The sequence below is a fragment of the Atractosteus spatula genome, chromosome 15 (assembly GCF_055471065.1).
Source record: "Atractosteus spatula isolate fAtrSpa1 chromosome 15, fAtrSpa1.hap1, whole genome shotgun sequence".
NCBI lineage: Eukaryota > Metazoa > Chordata > Actinopteri > Semionotiformes > Lepisosteidae > Atractosteus > Atractosteus spatula.
This window is the reverse complement of record NC_142720.1, coordinates 4,794,300-4,812,480: the sequence shown is the minus strand read 5'-3', so window position 1 is coordinate 4,812,480 and position 18,181 is coordinate 4,794,300. Positions and strand designations below refer to the sequence as shown.

General features: G+C 44.5%; 1 protein-coding gene across 1 annotated transcript; it reads left to right on the top strand.

The window, feature by feature from the left end:
• Window positions 1-73: 73 nt before the first annotated feature.
• Window positions 74-17,790, top strand: urb2 (URB2 ribosome biogenesis homolog). Its single transcript, XM_088933556.1, has 11 exons — window positions 74-123; window positions 622-717; window positions 1,200-1,390; window positions 2,448-2,624; window positions 2,994-6,342; window positions 7,096-7,256; window positions 8,571-8,681; window positions 11,358-11,600; window positions 13,844-13,940; window positions 16,449-16,588; window positions 17,461-17,790. Exons 3-11 carry the CDS (start codon window positions 1,265-1,267, stop codon window positions 17,656-17,658), a joined length of 4,602 nt encoding a protein of 1,533 aa, XP_088789682.1. The 5' UTR covers window positions 74-123; window positions 622-717; window positions 1,200-1,264; the 3' UTR covers window positions 17,659-17,790.
• The last annotated feature ends 391 nt before the right edge of the window (window positions 17,791-18,181 follow it).

Here is an 18,181-nt window from a genome sequence, read left to right as displayed (position 1 = left end):
CTCGGATTAGCCAATCAGCGCCCGCGGTCGATTAGTTCTGTCTGGGGTTGAAGGGCAAGATGTGAAAGGTCAATTTTCAAGCAACAGACTGGTATAACACGTGCGAAGGCAATCAGCAACTGAGTACGAAAAAAAATGTCTTTTATGTATAAGTTTTAACATTTATTTTGTTTTTAAACGCACTGTTTATAGATGAAATGTCAATCGTTCTTTCGAATTGTTAGATTGCTGTGTTTTGACGATCTGTAAATACAGTTTCTGTTGTATGTGTAAAAATACATTAAATGGTCATATATTTATACACAGGTAATTGGTATCTACTGAAAGTATTCTTATTTATTATACTAGTTTATAGTTATGAATGTGTAATAAGGTCTGCATATTGTTTTATTACCGATGAAAAACTGTTTTAAACCTTTACTTCTTTTTGACTTATGAACTGTTCAAGAATTGCACTTGGAAATTTGTTGGCGCTCAATATCCAATCCTGTCAATATAACGTCAGCCTTTCAGTATTGCAGTGACATGAAAGATGATAGTAAGTGCCCACGGAAATCAGTTAGGTCCTTATTCTGTAACGACCAGCGGTTCTCGGCTGAAATTCTCACTGTCCTTCATCAGATCTGGTACTCGGAGTCTGTTCCTGGAGACGAATGACCACTGGAGAAGGGAGCGAAATAGGACCATGTGAAAAACAGCAGCGCCTTTAGTGAAACGGTATGACGTTTGTGATAAAATAATTAAAATTCATTTTTATTTGTTGAACCCAGACAACATCATTGGACAATTAATGTACTTTTATAAGATGAATAAACCCGATCAGCAAAACGTGACAAATGATGTGTCTTCTTCTCCCCCTAGTGACATAATATAGAAATGAATTCTTTAGTTCAATAATTGCCGGTATTTCAAAGTACAGTCCTGCCTCGATTTTCCTAGCAATACTATTAATACTAATTAAAATATTTATAGATGCTTACAGTGCAACAATCTCCAAGACTAATAGATGCTTTCATCATTGTAGGATCGATATCACCGCAGGAAAATAGAATGAGGAACTGTGAAAAATAGAGAGTCAGGATAAGCTGTACAGACATTTAATTTATTGTAACTTCTGATATATTATTTGAAAAGTGAGGCGTCAGGCCTTTGGGAAGAGATCTTGAGTATGCCATGCTTCTTGCCCCTTCTCTCACAAGGGGTCGGTTGTGCTGTAGTGTCCAGTGTTGCCGAAGGTTTCCTGTCCCGGCTCGGGGTCGTCGCCATGGCTGCGATCTACTCTGGTGTTCACCTGAAGCTGAGAAGCCCCCGGACCCCCTGGGAGGACAAGCTGAAGTTAGCCCGCTTCGCCTGGGTCTCCCCACAGTGCTTCCTACCCAACAAAGAACAGGCAAGGTCTCCCCGGGCGCACTCACAGTGAGCTAGTCCCAACAGCGTCTCTCTTGTACTGCACTCGAGGTCTGTGGTCACACTGGAGAGTCACAGCATTAATGGTTATAGGGACCAGCTGTGTCAGCTGCAGGAGCAGAGTAGTAGAGGCGTTTATTGCTATATGTACATGTACATTGGAATTGTTAATCGCACTGATCTCTCTGGACATACACGGTACACACAGACAGGGAGAGAAGCTTGGGCTCAGAGCGCAGGGTCAGCCATTGTACAGTGTCCCTGGAGCAGTTGGTGTTTAGGGCCTTGCTCAGGGGCCCATCGGAGTAGGATTCCTTTGCCGGCCGCGGGATTTGAACCGGGAACCTTCCAGCCACAGGCGCAGATCCTGAGCCACAGAGTCACCGCTCCACCACTCAACATGAGATAAATGTTAAATCTGTCCAAGCATAAAAGAGCTGAAAAAAGTAGTTAATAGTTTTGAATTTAGCACAAAATTGTGGACTTTGGGAAAGTACTGTATAGTTCCCATGTTGTCGCAAACCGCTGGTCTTACCACAGGCGAGAGAGAGAGTTTGTGAAAATTGTGACGTGAGGTACCTCTTCCTGCTCACTAGTCACTGTAATGACTAATGTACTGTGATGAGGAGTGAATAAGTACAGGTTGTGCAGCAGACATTTCATCACAGGAATGTTCCAGTGTGACCTGCAAGCAGAGTTAGCACGTAAGTAGTATTAGGCTGCAAAAGCATCTCAAAATCAAGAGCATTATTTGTTTTGGATTATAAGAGCTGTAAACACTGCTTGTTTAGAGTGTAATAGGGTCACTTCACCTGTTTTATTGGTTCATTCTGAATTTCAAAATATGCCACTGCGCATACCTGGAAATATAGTCTATTTTGTGATGTGAATCGGAGGTTTTACAAATTACTGTGTACATTTTACATGTACTGTGGTTTGAAATGCACTCATCAATTCTGATTCTTCCTAACCCCAAAATATAAAAATAGCGGCGCAGCTCCCCTCTAATGTTAATCTACTTTTTCTTCATTGATTGTTAGGTATTACTTGATTGGGTGAGCCATGCTTTGATTGGCTATTATGGCAAGAAGTTTGAATTGCAGCAACACTTAGTGGATGGTTTGTGGGCCTACCTGGATGACATTCTGCACAGCAAGAAGCTTCAGAGTCTGCTCAACAAAGGCAAAACCATCAGCTTACGTTTTGCGATGGCGCAGGTAAGTGGATCACTCCAACTATTTTTTTTCTGGTGTGAAATATCTTGCCCAGTAGGCAGTGGAAGCTTTATATAAAGCTATTCAGACAAATAATGAATTTGTAATGTTGCGTAGGCCAGTAATCCATAAACCAGTAAGTGCCAGATCTTTGCACAGCTCCTAATGGCTGTCATCTCTGAGAAGCTTAATTATGCCTGATGACAATGATCTGCCTCTGAATGCCACTTTTATTAATAAAACAGAGCTCGGTGTCTATGAATATAACATAGGACAGATGTTTAAAATGTGTATCAGAATTGCTCTACCAAAAATGCACGAGGCCAGTTGTTTGGTTCACAGAGCACCTTGTGTCCTTTGTACTCGTTGCAGGTCATAAACGAGAGGATTTCGGAATCTGCAGGGTTGACGTCACCTTTGAATGTCTCCCCGGTGCTGAGCTGCTGCCAGGGCATTCTGTCTTCCGCTGCGCTGTCAGTCACTTACACCGCCAAATACGAGCTGATGATCGAGCTGCTCAGTCGTCTCTGTGCGCTCGCCTGTTCCCTGCTGCAGTCACGGGCATCTGAGGAGCCACTGAGACCTCGGGTCTTTGAAGTTCTGCTCGTGGCCTTGAGCAGCTACCTGGTGGTGCAGAAGCAGCAGGGCAACGCGAACCGCGTGTTTGCCCAGGTCACGAGCCACCTCCTCCCACCCTTCCTCTTCCTGAGGCACCTCCTGATGTCCAGGACGGGGACGGCCGAGGACGGCGTCGCCGTCCGGCAGCACCTGGGCAGGGACACCCGCGGCAGACTGGAAGCAGTGCTGCAGTCTGCTCTTTTCCTGCCGGATCACCTCCCGTCGTACTCGGAGGAACTTCTTCGAGGAAAGGAAGCGGCCGGAGCCAAGAAGGCAGCCGTCTCGAAGGGCCTGCTGTCCCCGGTTCGCATGATACTCGAAAAGCTCGGCGATGCTGGATTTTGTGATCCCTCTGTGGGTTTTACCGTTCGAGCGAATTCACTTCCTTTGCTCTTTAAGTTTTCCTTGGATGCCTTCTGCAAAGGAGGACAGAACCAGCTGGTCGGCTTCCACTTGCTTGCACGCTTTGTTGCTGCTTTGGGCCTTTTTGAAGAAAGGTCAGTGGAGGAGCTGTCCAGTGCTGGGAACTGGAATGTTGCTTTGCTTTCTTTGGAGAACCTCCTGAATTTGAGCTTGAGTGCAGACCTGTATAACGTAGCTGCGGACCGAATCCACCATGGTGAGGCACAGTTTCTGTTCTACAGAAAAGTGGCCCAGTTTTTGTTTCACAATGTGCAGCCCACAATTCCAGCCTGGTACAGGTGCCTGAAGGCTCTCCTGTTGCTCAACCACTTGATAGTGGAGCCCGATCTAGATGAACTTGTGTCCTCAGCCTGGATCGACGCTGACTGCAGTGAGCCACGCGTACAAAAAGCCCGAGAAGCTTTGCTTGGTGATTTGCTTCAGATCTATGCGAAACTGCGTCAGCTTCCCAGGCTCTTTGATGAGGTCCTGGACATAATCTGCCGCCCAGCTGCTGATGATCTGAGGCAGCCAGTCTTGTCTGCTGGCGTCTGTGGGAACCTTAGCAAGTGTCTCTTGGACGTTCCTCCTGGCCAGAGCTTGGAGATCTGTAGCATGATTCTTGAGAAGTGCCACACTTACCTGCTCCCCGACCTGCAGGGGAAGGATGACATGGCCTTGAAACTGTTCTCACTGAGCTTGGTTCTGCATTTCGTGCTCTTCAATGTAAAGTGCCTGGATAATAGTACTCCAGCTCCCATTGTGAAGCGCTCACAAAGTCTTCTGGGTGAAATGCTTGGGATTTTAAGACCTTTGATTCGGCTTCTCCAGGAGCACTTGCCAGGAGCTCCGTGGATTGAAAAGGTGAGGGAAGCTGCTCTGCTTCTCAGTTACACCTGGGTGGAGGTGGACGCCCTCTGTCAGATTCACTGTAGCAAGTATGTCTCCCTAGCTGACCCATCCGACAGCCTTGTCACGGACGAGGGCACAGCCCTTCTACCTGGTACGTCAACAGAGGGCTGGAACGTGCTTGCACCAAAGGATCATCAGTGTAGTCCTGTCAGTCAGCTGCTGCTGGAGCTCCTGGCTCTCCAGAAAATTAAAAAACTTTCCCTGAGGATGGATCTTGCACCGGATCCCCACATCCAGGACTCGCTTTGTAAGTCTGCTGAGTTTATTTTGCGTTCAGGGAACAGCTCCCTAACCCAGCTGGACTCAGAGCTGTGGGATGGTCAGATCAGCAGTGTAGATGGCAACACATATCCTGCGGCTCATTGGTTTCTTGTTACTTCAAACTTAGCTTTGATTACTCCATACCTTTCGGATGAAGATCTTTCTCACCTAGCTAATGCTCTTCTGAGCTCTGTCCTTCACAGGGATGAGTCAGGTGGAGAAGAAGAACAAGGAACCTGGCTCTCCGTTTCTCTCATTTCCAAGCACTTGCTTAACAGCATGATACTTGTTGAGTTACCATCTGTGTATTCAGCTTTTGTCAGGTGCGTGTCCCGAAAGATCATCAGAATCCTCTGTGCTTCTGAACAAGGTCCCCAGAATGAAGGCCTCCAGCAGTTAGCTACAATGGACAGTTCTGTGGCAGGAGATGAGAAAGGAGGTACTATCTCAGAAGCGATCAGCCACAATCGTGATCCTGCTGCTGTTTGGACAAGACTAGAGACTGCAGCCCAAGAGATCCTGCGCTCCTCCAAGACTTGTGACCCGATCGTTTTGTCGGAATCACAGCTAGAAAGCCTTCTGGAATTGCTTCAAGTTGCCAGAACCCTGAACCCTGATGGTCTGTCTCCTGAAGTCCACACAGAGTTTGCTCTACTTTTGTTCTTCATGGCTACGAACATCTACGCCAGGTGTGACACTGAGAGTGCAAAAACTGTAGGGTTGCTGCAGGAAGTCTATCTTCTCCTGGCCTCTTTGCAGTCTGGAAGAAATATGGGGTCTATCCTAAGAGTGGTGCATGGCAGTGACTTTTTAGAAGCAGTGATGGTCTTCCTGTTTTCATTGAGCAAGAAGGACTTGTTTGGAGCTGTGGAGAATTCGGCCTGGGTGGCCTTCCTTCACATAATTCAGAACTTCCTTCAGTGCTTCATTGAGGTAATAATAGAGAGAAGGAAGAGTGTCCGTCTTAATCTGGAAAAGTTTGTGTCTGTTGTCGTCAGCGGTGACGTGGCAACCACTATTTTGTCCAAACAGCAGGTGGGAGCTCACAGGCCTGGCTGTGTCCAACTTCTGTTGGCGTCCCTGGCCACTCTGTGCAAGGTCATGATTTCACATCTTGACAAGAGCAAGCCACTGGAAGAAACCCTGTCAGGCCTTCTGGAGAGGGTGACGGACACTCTGGGACCTGTGATCCAGACCTGCCTGAAGAGCCAGTCCTGCAGCATGCTGGGGCAGTCCTTCTCCGTCGCCGTGGTGACGGTCCTCCTGGAGGCGGAGCTGGCCCGTGGCTCGTCAGAGTCCCCAGAGGGAGAGTGCCAGGAGAGGCAGTGTCTGCGCTATTCCGAACTTTACTGGGGCTTCGCCCAGCAGATCCTGCGGGAGCTGTCTTCCTCTCCCAGGCCCCTCGACTTCCTCAACTCAGCACTCCAGTTCCTCAAAGCCTTCTGTCCAGCAGCAGAGAGAACCAAGGAGCCAGGACTAGACAGCTTTTACATGTCCACTGTGCAAAACTTAAAAAACCTGCTCACAGGTAATGACCCTAACCCGGAGCTGTAAAGCAGGGATAGGCAACTCCAGTCCTGCAAGCTGCAGGCTTCCTGAGTACAAGCTAAAACAGAAAGAATATTGATATCTGAGATGGAATGAAAACTGCAGGATGCTACGTGACCTTGAGGATTGGAGTTCCTCATCCCTCCTCTAAAGAGAGGCCTTTAACAATGATGGGGAAAATAATTATTTACATTTGTCAAAATATTAAGCATGGCATGTTTATCTATGCGATCACAAAAAGATGCTGAATTTGAAGAATCAAAAATTAAACTGCTTTGTGCCTTGGTGACAGTCAGTTTGGCAAAAGAAGCTGCTTTAGAAAGCATTTGAAATGGCTCAAGATTATGTTAATCCAAGAAAGAAGTCTTACTAATGCTTCACCTCTGTGGTGTGATCCAGGAGGACTGGATTATCTCGATAACATGGTAATGAGCACGCCTGTGAATTGTTCACCAGTTTTCTGATAATGTAGCATATGCAGAAGTGTTATTAACAGCTTCCATGCACATTCAGTGTGAAACATGTGATTCTGCATCAGTGCACTAAGTTGTGTAATTACTGGCCCCAATTATTACATTGCAATACCTGTTCACTATAAAGGTTAACATTAAAATAAATCTTGTATTCTATAAATGTTATGTCATATAATAGTCATCGTGCAGTAACTGACTTAGCCAGTCCCTCTCTAGAATGGGATTGAATGGATATGACATCGTCTTTCACTGTTGTTTAGCTCCCTGGCTTTCACTGGCTGAGGTCAGGAAACTAGAAACCCCCCTGCAGGAGCTTCTGGAGCAGCTGGTGTCCAGCAGCACCCAGGAGCAGTTCTGCTGCACCCTGCTTGCGCTGAGAGACGGAATGGGGGCTTCATGGCTTCGGAGTGGCCGCACTGGGGTGAGTCGCGGTCGACGTTGTCTACTGCAGCGCCCGGCATCTTCCCGGAATATTCTCTTACCCTGTTCTCCCTCTACGCAGCCCGGTTCATCTGGGAGCGTGCCTGCTTCCTGGTTGTATACGGATCTGTCTTATTCAAAAGGTCACGATGCCAGATACTGACGTGTTGGTGGCTCTGCCTTTTTGTGCTGGGTGTTTTGTCACAGCTGTTGTAGATACTAAAGCTGTTCCTTTTTAACATGGCAGGACCCTGTATAATACAAATATTTCATTAAACTAATATTTTTGACTCATGCAAAGAATGGTTATGTAGGTAAGATAAACTGTTAAGGAACGTTTGATCTGAATGAGGCTTTCATTCCAAAATTGATTTAACACATTTTCTCTTTTGTACATTTCTCATATGTTTCTCATATTTTCTCATATTCTCATATTTTGTACGATTTTGTGCCGTACATGTACGATTTCAATTTCAACAAGATATTCAGAGCTTCTTAGAGATCCAGGTCTAAGCTCAAGGCCATTATTTTAAAGTATAATCACTGTGGAAGTGTTAAATAGAATAAATTATTCTTGCTTACTTACATTAATTAAAGCCGTGTCAATATCACAAACCATTTTTGAGGTGCAGAGAACTGAATGTCAGATCATCGGCTCAGAGCCTAAAACAGACTAATTTCCTGACAGCTGGTTCAGTGGAGTTGCAATGTTCAGATTTGATGTTTTCTATTAAAACATACCGTAGGAAATAAGTTTCATTAAAATCTGAGACGGTGCTGTGCTTGAGGTGCCCTGATTTGCCATGCAGTGACCCTGCTGAAATGCATATTGTATTGCCAGCGCTATATCACAGAATGTGTCACAGTGTGATTTATGAGTACTATTACACCCTTAATTGTAAAAGGCTTTTAATAATATTACTTAGAGTCATTCCTGCCAGGTTCATCTAAGACTGAGAAGTAACTTTTAAAAATGTGTGCATTTTTAGGTAAACCCTGTCTTTGCTTTCACAGAAATTGATGTTGCATTTAATATAACTGTGATTAAAATAGGTTGTTATCGAGTTTAAAAATCCATCTGTAATATCAGGAGCCACCACCCAACACCCTTTTTTCCATGTGTATATTGTATAGCACTTCAGAACAGTCCAATCTTTTGTACATGTGCAGTAAATCCCTTTGAAGTACCTGTAAATTAAAATTATGATGTTGAAGAAGTGCAGTAGGGGTTTTTAGATTCCTGAAATTCCTTCTTAAAACCTTTGGAGGCCAGCGTCTGCAAACCACTTACTGAAGCTTGCTGTGTCTTTTTCAGGAAGTCTTTTCATCAGTGATGTTAACCAAATTACTCGTGAGCTGCCCTATGGAGGAAGATTGTGCTAAGGTCTTCTGGTTCCTGGCTCCCCAGCTCATCAGTACCCTAGTGGTCAGTATTTTGTTGGTCATTTGTCCTTGCTACTTAATATCTTCAGCCGAACAGCAGGTATGGTCCAAGTAGTATCTCTTATACTGACTTACATCGATGATCGTAATCACCATCATCAGTGTTAATTTTGTGTTTCAGCTCAGAACTCAAACTGCCTCTTGCTTATTTTGAATTTGAAAACTACTTTCATGACGGAAGAGCCAGTGGTGAATCATCTCCCTATAAATAGCTCGTAACTCCACACATTTTGCGTGTTTGAAGTGTGAAGCAGTGCATAAAATACAATATGAAGCCTCTGGATGCACGACTGTGTTATGGCAAACCCCCAAGCCTTTTACAAAGAAGGGGGCCTGATTGCACCTCCGACCTAGTGAGTAATACTGCGCTGAACCCAAACCGCCTGCCTGCCCGTGTGTCTAGGATTGTGGAGTGCAGGCAGCTCCAGGAACTGCAGTCAGACAGAGCTGTGTTTTGTATAAATCACCAGAGCTGCTGTCCTGCTCTGTTGAAGCCCCGAGCACCCATGTCTTCAGACCGTGGTCCACGCTGTCCACCTCCGGTCCATGCTAGTGATTGTGCCCTCTCCCGCAGGCCAAAGTGGCAAACACACGTGTCGCAGAGGTGGACAGAGAGACCCCAAAAGTGACAGGTGAACGTTTCGCTCTCACACTGCGCCAACCTGGTTCTTCAGTTTGAGCTTCTCTGAAACGGAGGGGGAAAGTTTGGGTTGCTATTGTCAGCAAAAAAGTGTCTGTGCTACTGAAAGGACTGAGAGGGCTGCGATGAAGCGTATGAGTTTCTTTGGGCAAGCGGTGCATGCTTATTATTAAGTATTAATAGACCAGAGTACCAGAGTGTTAATTTGTGCTGCTCTTCACACTGGGCAAGGGTATGAGTGATGTAAAAACTGCAAGTAAATAATTTTGCTTTTGACTGTTGGAACCCTAACCAGCAGTGAGAGATGCTTTTGATATAAATGCATTTCTACAGCCACTTGATTGAAAGAAGATTTAACAGAAAAGCATTGAGTGGGATATTTCAGAGATTGCTTTGGGTTTTGTCACCTGTTATCTTGGTGATGTTGAAATTTCTTCAGGAGACTTTGTATACTGTTCTGTAGGCCCGCTTGTAAATTTGCACTTGTTGGATGGAATTTTTTTCAACAGTAAAATGAAAGCATTTGTCAGTTAAACACAGTCTGGGCAATTTAACTAAAATTTATTCCGGGATAAAAAAACATTGTAAACCTTTGCTTAGAAAAAAAAGTTCTGGATGTAGTACTGTGTATGCAAATGTAGTCTATGACCAACTTTTGTCAAGGCATATTTTGCTTTGGGTATTTTCAGGTTGTTTAAATGTGCTTTCCAGAGAAAGCTTTTGTTTAAAAACAAAGGAAGTCTTTTGTTGGGTCAAAGACAGACCATGTCTGTTTTAAAGAAGGAACCTATGTCAGTGGTTTTGATGGCTTTCCTCTGGAAAAGACATGAAAGCACTTGAGGGACATGTTTATTACAGCAGGTCGTATTTTAGTGTTTTAGTGTTGTATTTCAGCTTGTGCCTTGTAGCCCGTCTTCCATACTACCAGTGCTGCTGTCATTGTGGTTCTTCAGACACCCTGGAGGGAATAACAGTTCTTTTCAGTTGTTTTCTCTTAAGACATTCATTGTTTTTTTATGGGAAGAAAGAATTACAGCATTCACCACTTTGAACAAAGTCTACCTCTCAAAATAATATCTAATTCAGAACGCTTTGTTAGCGGGAACATTGTACCTTCTGAGCGCACAGATTCCTCCAGGCCTACCTTGAATCATTTGTTCCTGATTTGGGGGGCGTACCGACAGGGTTTGAAGTCGTGGCGTTTGTGTGCAAAAAATGCTTTCAATTTTAAAAGCAGCATCTGCTATTCCCTCGCACACTCTTTTTGGATATGTTTTCTACCCCTTCGTGTGTTTACTTTGGATCCGTTTCACTGTTGTATAAACGTTGCAAAGCAACATGTTTTCTTTGCAAATGAGGGCCTTGAGGCTAGAATAGAAAGAGCTCTGAAATTAGAAACACCTTATCTGTCGTCAACAAAACCTAATTGCGTTCCAGCTCTCTCTCTGCTTTGCCCCTGACTTCCATGAGGTCCCTTTGGTCTATGAAGAGCTGTTGATGTTGAGCCCTGCCAGTTTGGGTTGCATTCTCAACAGTGCTGCTCTCTTACAGCTCCATACATTCCAGGGTTTAAGGGAAATTATCCTCCACTGACAGGCTAAAGGAACTAAACCTTTTTAGTCTTGAACAGAGAAGACTACGAGGGGTTCTGATTCAAGTACTCAGAATCCTCAAAGGGACTAACAAAGTCAACCCAGAGGACTTCTTCAGAATGAGCGGTGAAACATGAACCAGAGGACACAAGTGGAGATGCCTGGTTGCATATTTAAGCCAGAGAATAGGAGGCATTTGTTTACCCAAGGGATTGTGGATATATGGATTAAGCTGCCCATGCAGTTAAAGCCAATACCCTGGCCTCCTTCAGGAAACACCTGGATGAGATCTGGAGAGATAGACCGTCTGGCCTCCTCTCATTCATCACCTCTCTTATGTTCTGATGCTCCTCTTCCACAAAGAATGCTGCTGAAGTTTGCTCTCACTGCGCTGCTCAGTTGTTTTTCTGTCTTCCCTGGTTCTCAGTCTGTACTGAAGGAGGCCAGTAAAGAGGTGGCACTCACCCCTGGGCTGGCTGTGCCTGCCCTGGAGGCAGTCAGAGCTCTGCTTCGCCAAGGGGAGGGGCTCATCACCAACCCCCATCACGTGACGGTTGTGTTCGGTGCCCTGCAGTCCGTGCCGCTTGACCACCTCACGGTGGAAGACTACTACGCTGTGTTCCTGGCCGTTCATGAGGTTCTCTTCACTGTTATACAGTGTCACCCCCAGGTGAGAATTTTCTCCTCTGTGTCCGGGCACCTTTTCCCTTCTGGGACTTGACTTTGCTTGCTTCCTCTAAAAATAAGAGATATAAGATCCCTTTATTAGCCATATACCATTTCTTGTATTAGGAATTTGTCTTTTTTTGCATGCCCCAGCTTGCTCTCCATGAGACACACAGACAGGGAGAGAAGCTTGGGGTCAGAGTGCAGGGTCAGCCATTTATATGGCGCCCCTGGAGCAGCTGGGGTTAAGGGCCTTGCTCAGGAGCCCAACGGAGTAGGATTCCTCTGCCGGCTGCGGGATTTGAACCGGCAACCTTCCAGCCACAAGTAGACATTAACAGGTCGTGCATGTATGAAGGACAACAGAAGGTGTTTCTTTATACAAAGACTGTCTGAAAATAACAACAGCCATAGTTTTCAAGTTGATTCTTAGAGATTCTTCAAGGAACAAGGTGCAGATCAATACTGGGATTCTGTGATCAGCTTCAAGCAACAAAGTCTTACATAAGTTCTTGATACATTTTTATCCCATCTATTTTGTAGTATCATTTCTGATCAGGCTAGAATATCCATTGTTCCTGTGTATTTTAGCTTTTAATCATACAGTACACGTGTGCCTTAATTGGCCCTGTTAGAAGATATGTTAGCGATACATAGTTATGTATAGCTATTTGGATATCATCTTACATAAAATGTTGCAAATGTCATATCTGAATATTTTACAAACTGGATATATTATTGCAGCATCAGTAATGTGACAAATGTGATAATAACCACCAATGCTGTGGACCAGTTACATTTTCAAAACAAATCCTAATTCGGATCATAGCGTGAATCCCTTAACCTAGCCCCTGGTTTGGTATATTAACAGAAGGTATCATATTCCATTTATAATCATTTATAAATGTAACAGCTGGCTTATTATCCATTTATAAAGTATCATTTTGTAACCCGTAAACTATAGTATGGTTGTTATGTATATGTATGTCAAAACACTTTGTAACATGTATTACATGAGAAAGACACCAAAATCAGTACTATAGTAAAAGCTTGTGTTAGTGGAAAAAATGGAGTACTGAATATAATCAGCAGCCTTTGCAAAGCAACACATTGAAGGCCACGTCTCTAACTTCAAACAGATGTAAACATCTGTATGAAACTAAGACGAATCAGTAATAAATCATATCAAAGCCTGTTGTCATTAGTCTTCCTGGTTCTCTCAGAGAAAAACTATGGCTTCAAAGAGTGTTCATGCACCCACTGTAGATGATAGAGAGAAACACAGATATTAAACTGCATGTGCCATGGATTCTAAAAATTAATGAAGCGTAATTAGAAATAATGAGGCTTTTAATCCTGTTCCAATTAAAAAGCACTAAAAAAGGAAGCAATTTAAAGCTAAAGTCTTACACCGTTAAATTCTGTGTTGTCACTATTCCTATGTTTGGCTCTTCACTTGAATTTTAAATAGTAATGAATCAGACCTGTCAAAAAAGTGGTGCAGCAGCCCATTTTTAAAATACTGTAATTGGCTGAGTATGCACTAGTTTTTTTTCCTTGGGATGAGATAATATCCCAGATGGGTGGTCTGCAATTTTGATGTTAGATGGAAACCATTAATGGATCTGTTAGGTAAACCCTTCCACAAGTCACAGAACATCTCATGGGACATCCCAACAGAGTTCAGCTATTGGTAATCTAGGGTTAGACAGGAATGTACCTGGTTGTAGAGTACAAGATTATGGATGGATGTTTGCCCGTCATGCCTTCCAGCATGTCGGGGCAGCAACATCCTGTTGCCATTACTGTAACATTAGTTTTTTACGGGACAGGGTTGTTAGCCTTGTGCCTTGTACCTCCAACATGGAGGACCTGGCACCCGACGTGGGACACGAACCCACTACCCTGAGAACAGAGTCTCATGCTCTACCAACAAGGCCAGATCAGTTGAGCTGTTTTTCTCCCCATTCACATTAAGATTCAGAATTGAAGTTGAGATGAATTTACGACGGAAGGTTTTCCTCATATAGACAGTTGTGGGATGCAAGGAAGTATCTACATAGCACCTGGAGCTGTTAATTCATTCGAAACCTAGTTTCTTGCAGACTTAGTGTTTGGTTTAGTTATTTTTCTATTGCTCTAAGATATACCCAGGCGTTAATGTTTGTTGGGGGGAAAAAAAGGCCTGGATGCAGAATTGTCCTGCTGCTCTACTGCTGTTTCTTTCTTTTTGTGAATCCTGCCCAGGTGGTGCTGAAGGCGACCCCTTGCTTCCTGAACTGTTTCTTCCGCCTGATCGCCTCCATCATGCACGAGGGCCGGCAGAAAGCTGAGGACGAGAAGGGTAGGGCTCGTTAGAGGGGTTGCGGGCGGAACTGTGAGGCTCGCTGGCTCAAGCAGGGGATCCCCCATGCTCCAGCACACAGCTGGCTGATTGCCTCCAATCTCTGCTGACTGTGTGCAGCAGTGACTCCTGGGCTATCTGGAGTGATGTCACTGAGAGACACACGGCTCCTCCTGTGGGCAGTAAGTCTCCTGCCGGGCCCTGTGGAGTGTGCAGCATGTCACAAGTGGGCTCTCACAGCTGGGCGTGCCTTTCCACACACGTGGGGTCATAGCCTTGTCATCGAGTTCATGAACAGCAGGAGATTGGGTGGACAGTGATGATTTAAAAGTATCAATGAAAAACAAGGACTGTTGTGATTCACCCGTCGTGTAGATTTGGATTTGGCGTTTTACAGGTTGATGTTATAGTGTCAGCTGGTCCCCTGCCAAGAACAGTGTTGACCCTGGGATTCCCCCAGACTGGGGGGAGAAAACCCTGTGTAGAGTACCCTTCCCTGTGGGGTCACCTGTCTCCATGAGGCATGAGTAGTGGACACACTGGTCACTTTGCTGAAGCAGGGATCAAGCAGCTTCTTTATTAAGTATGTGAATGTAGCATTAGGGGAAGGAACAGAGTGCTGTTTGTTTCTAGGAGTGAATGTAAGCAGACCAACTCATTATTGAGTGGCTTGTGAAATCTATGCTTAGGAGAAAGAGCAAAAATTCATCCGTCCATTATCAATAATTATTTTTGGTATGCATTGGCAATCCAAAACGTATCCCAGGATTACACAGTGGAAAAGCACGTAGGAGACACCAGATGGCTCAGCCTGCATGTCTTAGGAAGGTGGGTGGAAAAGTCAGAAGGACTCCACTCCAGAAGTGAATCCAAGAACCGTGAGACGGCAGCGCTAAACTCCATGACACCATTTTGCCCAAATGCAGAAATATCAACATTTCTGTTCTTTTTTCTTGTCGAGTATGAATGTCCCACACAAAGGAACAAATTCTTGTACTGTACATTCCTAAGACTTGCCCCACAGGGTTGTGTGCAGAAGTGACCACAGCGAAATGCAGATGAAGAGTTTTTTCTCTGTCCAGTGAGCAGAAGTATCGGGGTTGGTGCGTCGGGGAGCCTGCCGATTCTCTGTGGCTGTGAAATGAGAGGGCAGAGCTGGGGTTGAGCTCCAGAAACCAGGAGGAGCTCCTAGCTGCAGTTCCGCTGTTGTTCCCGCCCCCCACGGCAGCTGTCCAATCAGGACGCCTCTTCTTCCTCGTCTTTAGGGATGGACATTTGGAGAGAACTGGGTGTGCACTGCGGTGCCAGGGATAATCAATCCCAAATGATTCCCCAAACAGGGGAAAAAAGCAGGGATAATGAGAAAAATTCCAATCGGGAAATGTAGAATTGCCTGTGAAATAGTATGAGCTTGTGTCGTTTCAACCCTAAGGGAGGAGACCTTTTAAGTCAGCTACATCCATAAAGAATTTTATTCTCTTTTAAAGAAGAAAGGGTGCTTTTAAGTAAATGTAATAGTAGTTTTCCCTTTGATGCAAAGAAATGCGACATTAAGATGCTTCAGTGTCACAAAGATTTACTGGTGTATTTTCCAATTCACAAAGCATTTGGCAGATGAGGCATTTTTATACTTGTCTATCAACAGACAACAAGTTTCCTTTCACTACTGTCTTGGCTGGGTTAGTGTATATGACCTCTTCAGTTCACTGTTCTCTGTCTCGGTCTTTATTTATATGTCAAATGTATCGTTGTGCAATTCAGTCCTCCTTGTTGTTCAGTTAAGCTTTTGAATTACTTTGTATTGTTTTCAATTTGTGACCAGAAGTACAAAAATCAAAATGCGCAACAAATAAGCGATTGATCCTCCAATCCCTCTAAAACATGTCCCACTTTTCTGAGGAAAAGTTCTTTTTTTTCTCAGTCATTTTCAATATACAGTTAATGGTTCTGGAATGAAATGAAACATAATGAAGGTTCCAGACTTTATGAATCCTTATCTCTAGATGAAATGAAGATCAAATAAACTACAATAAACCGATTTAGGAATATGACAATTAGCCTCCAACAGAATTTGTTCATTTGTTTTTCAGTTTTTTTAGCAGGAGAGTTGAGATGAACGTCCTGAGATTGGAAGCCAAGGTGTTTGGGCTTCCTTGAATCTCACAGTGCTGCGTTTTGTTCTGTGTTCCCCTGGCTGAGTTGATTTCCAATCCTGGAGACTTCATAATCAAAAAAGTATTTAGGAAACCATTTTGCTATGCTGCCATGCCAGCATTTCTTTTTTCCAAAAAAGGGAAACAAACACATCTGCTTATTTTCAAGGCAGAAAAGCAACAAAAGACCTGTTTTGCAGTCCCAGAACTCCCCGCCCCAGTCTCCAAGATGCACTGGACCAGCGCTGTATTTGAGTTTTCTTTTTCTTCTCGCATAAAATGTAGCAGAGAATCAAAAGCAAATGTCTTTGGAGACTGAGGCTGGATTTACCGCGGTTCTCCTGTTGCCCCACAGGTTCTGAGGCGGAGTTTGAACTTCTGCTGAAGTGCGCACAGCTGGTGGAGAGGATGTGCTCGCACATCGCCACTGTAGCGGAACAGTTCACCGTCCTCTGCTCTTTCATCATTGCTCAGTATGTCAGCGAGCTGCAAAAGGTGAGCCCTGCAAGCCCCGCTCCAGGTCTGAGATCAGAAGCCAAGGCAAGGCTGGACCTGGTCAGTCTTGAGCGGGAAGTGGTGGTGTAGACCAGTAGGTGGCGCTCTTCCAACTGGACTTCCTCTCTGGGGACACATGCTGTAGGAGGTGTCCTCATTTAGTGTGAGGTTAATCTGGGGTCCTGACCGCTTGATTATTGAAGATCCCAAGGCACTGTTGTTTATTCCACTTTGAGTTTTGCTTCTCCCCCTGAGCTGCTGGTGCAGAATGGCTGCTGTGGGCCAGAGCGGACATGACTGAGTAGGCCGGCCTCTCGACACGTAGTATGTTCTTGAGGCCGACACATCTGAACTTGAAAATGATTTTAAAGCGAATTGCAGACCACAAGACCTGTGCAAATGAGGTGTGGGTATGAAAATAAATATGAAAAATAAAGATATCTGAAATTGTCAGGACTGACTGGACTTGACTTGACTATCTCATACTTGCTAGTTGAATAGCTTGCGGTTTTATAACTTGAAGGGAAATGGAAGAAATAACAGCCCATGTGTTTTCATTTCTAATTTACCCACCTGGAGGTATCCTTGGAACATGTGGATTATATTATAGCTTGACTGGAGATAATGGGATTCTTACTACAGTGCCATAGTCCTGACGTAACCTACACCAGCATTTAAGTAAATGATTTCAACTCTTTTCTCCTTTTAAGAGCTTACAACTCCTCTATCACAGCAGAACGAAACCCAGATCGTTGTCCAGTGCCATTAGAAGGGCGAAAGAAGCCCATGCTTAGTGTGAAGGCACTGTGGTTTGTGCTGTGTGGCAGCAACATTTCCCCACACTGACCTCAGATCTCTGACTCCTCCCCAAGGTGACGCTGCACCCCAAGATAAAGAGCCACCTGACAGAGGGGGTGTACAAGATCCTGGACTTGTGCATCGAGCAGGACATCAAGTTCCTGAACACAGCCCTGCAAGCAGGTGTTAAGGAAGTGCTGAACGAGCTGTATAGCAGTTACACACGCTACCACAAGACGCAGAGACAGGGGGAGGAGAAGTACACCGCCTGAAGATCTCGCCTGTCACACGAGGACGTGACTGACCTCTACAGCTGCTGTGTCACTCAGAAAAGTCATACTAAACTTTGGTTTTTATACTGAAATTAAACTGTGTTTTACCAAAGGTGTTTCGGCAAAAAGCCATTTTGGTTGGTTTTTTGTTTGTGAGGTAAAATGTACAATTTTTGGAAAGAAAAACATTTACACTCCAAAGAAAAAAAAACACTTTTTCCTTGGGTTCTGGCAAACGCAGCAACTATCAGGTTAAGGTTTGACACAGTACAGGATATAAAGCTTTACATTTTGGAGAAACAAAAATATTTATCTTCTCATTTTGTTCTTGCATTTTTCTCTTATGGTTCAAAGAATCCTGAGTTGATTTTGCGGTGAAAAACTGGAGATCGCCCTGTTAGTGGTCTGTCGTGGCCACCAGGCTTTAATGAAAACACAGGAGTCTGTGAGGCTCATACAGACGAGGTCATACTTAGGTCTCCTATCAATCTGTCACTATGCTTTGAATACTGGTGTGTCCAGG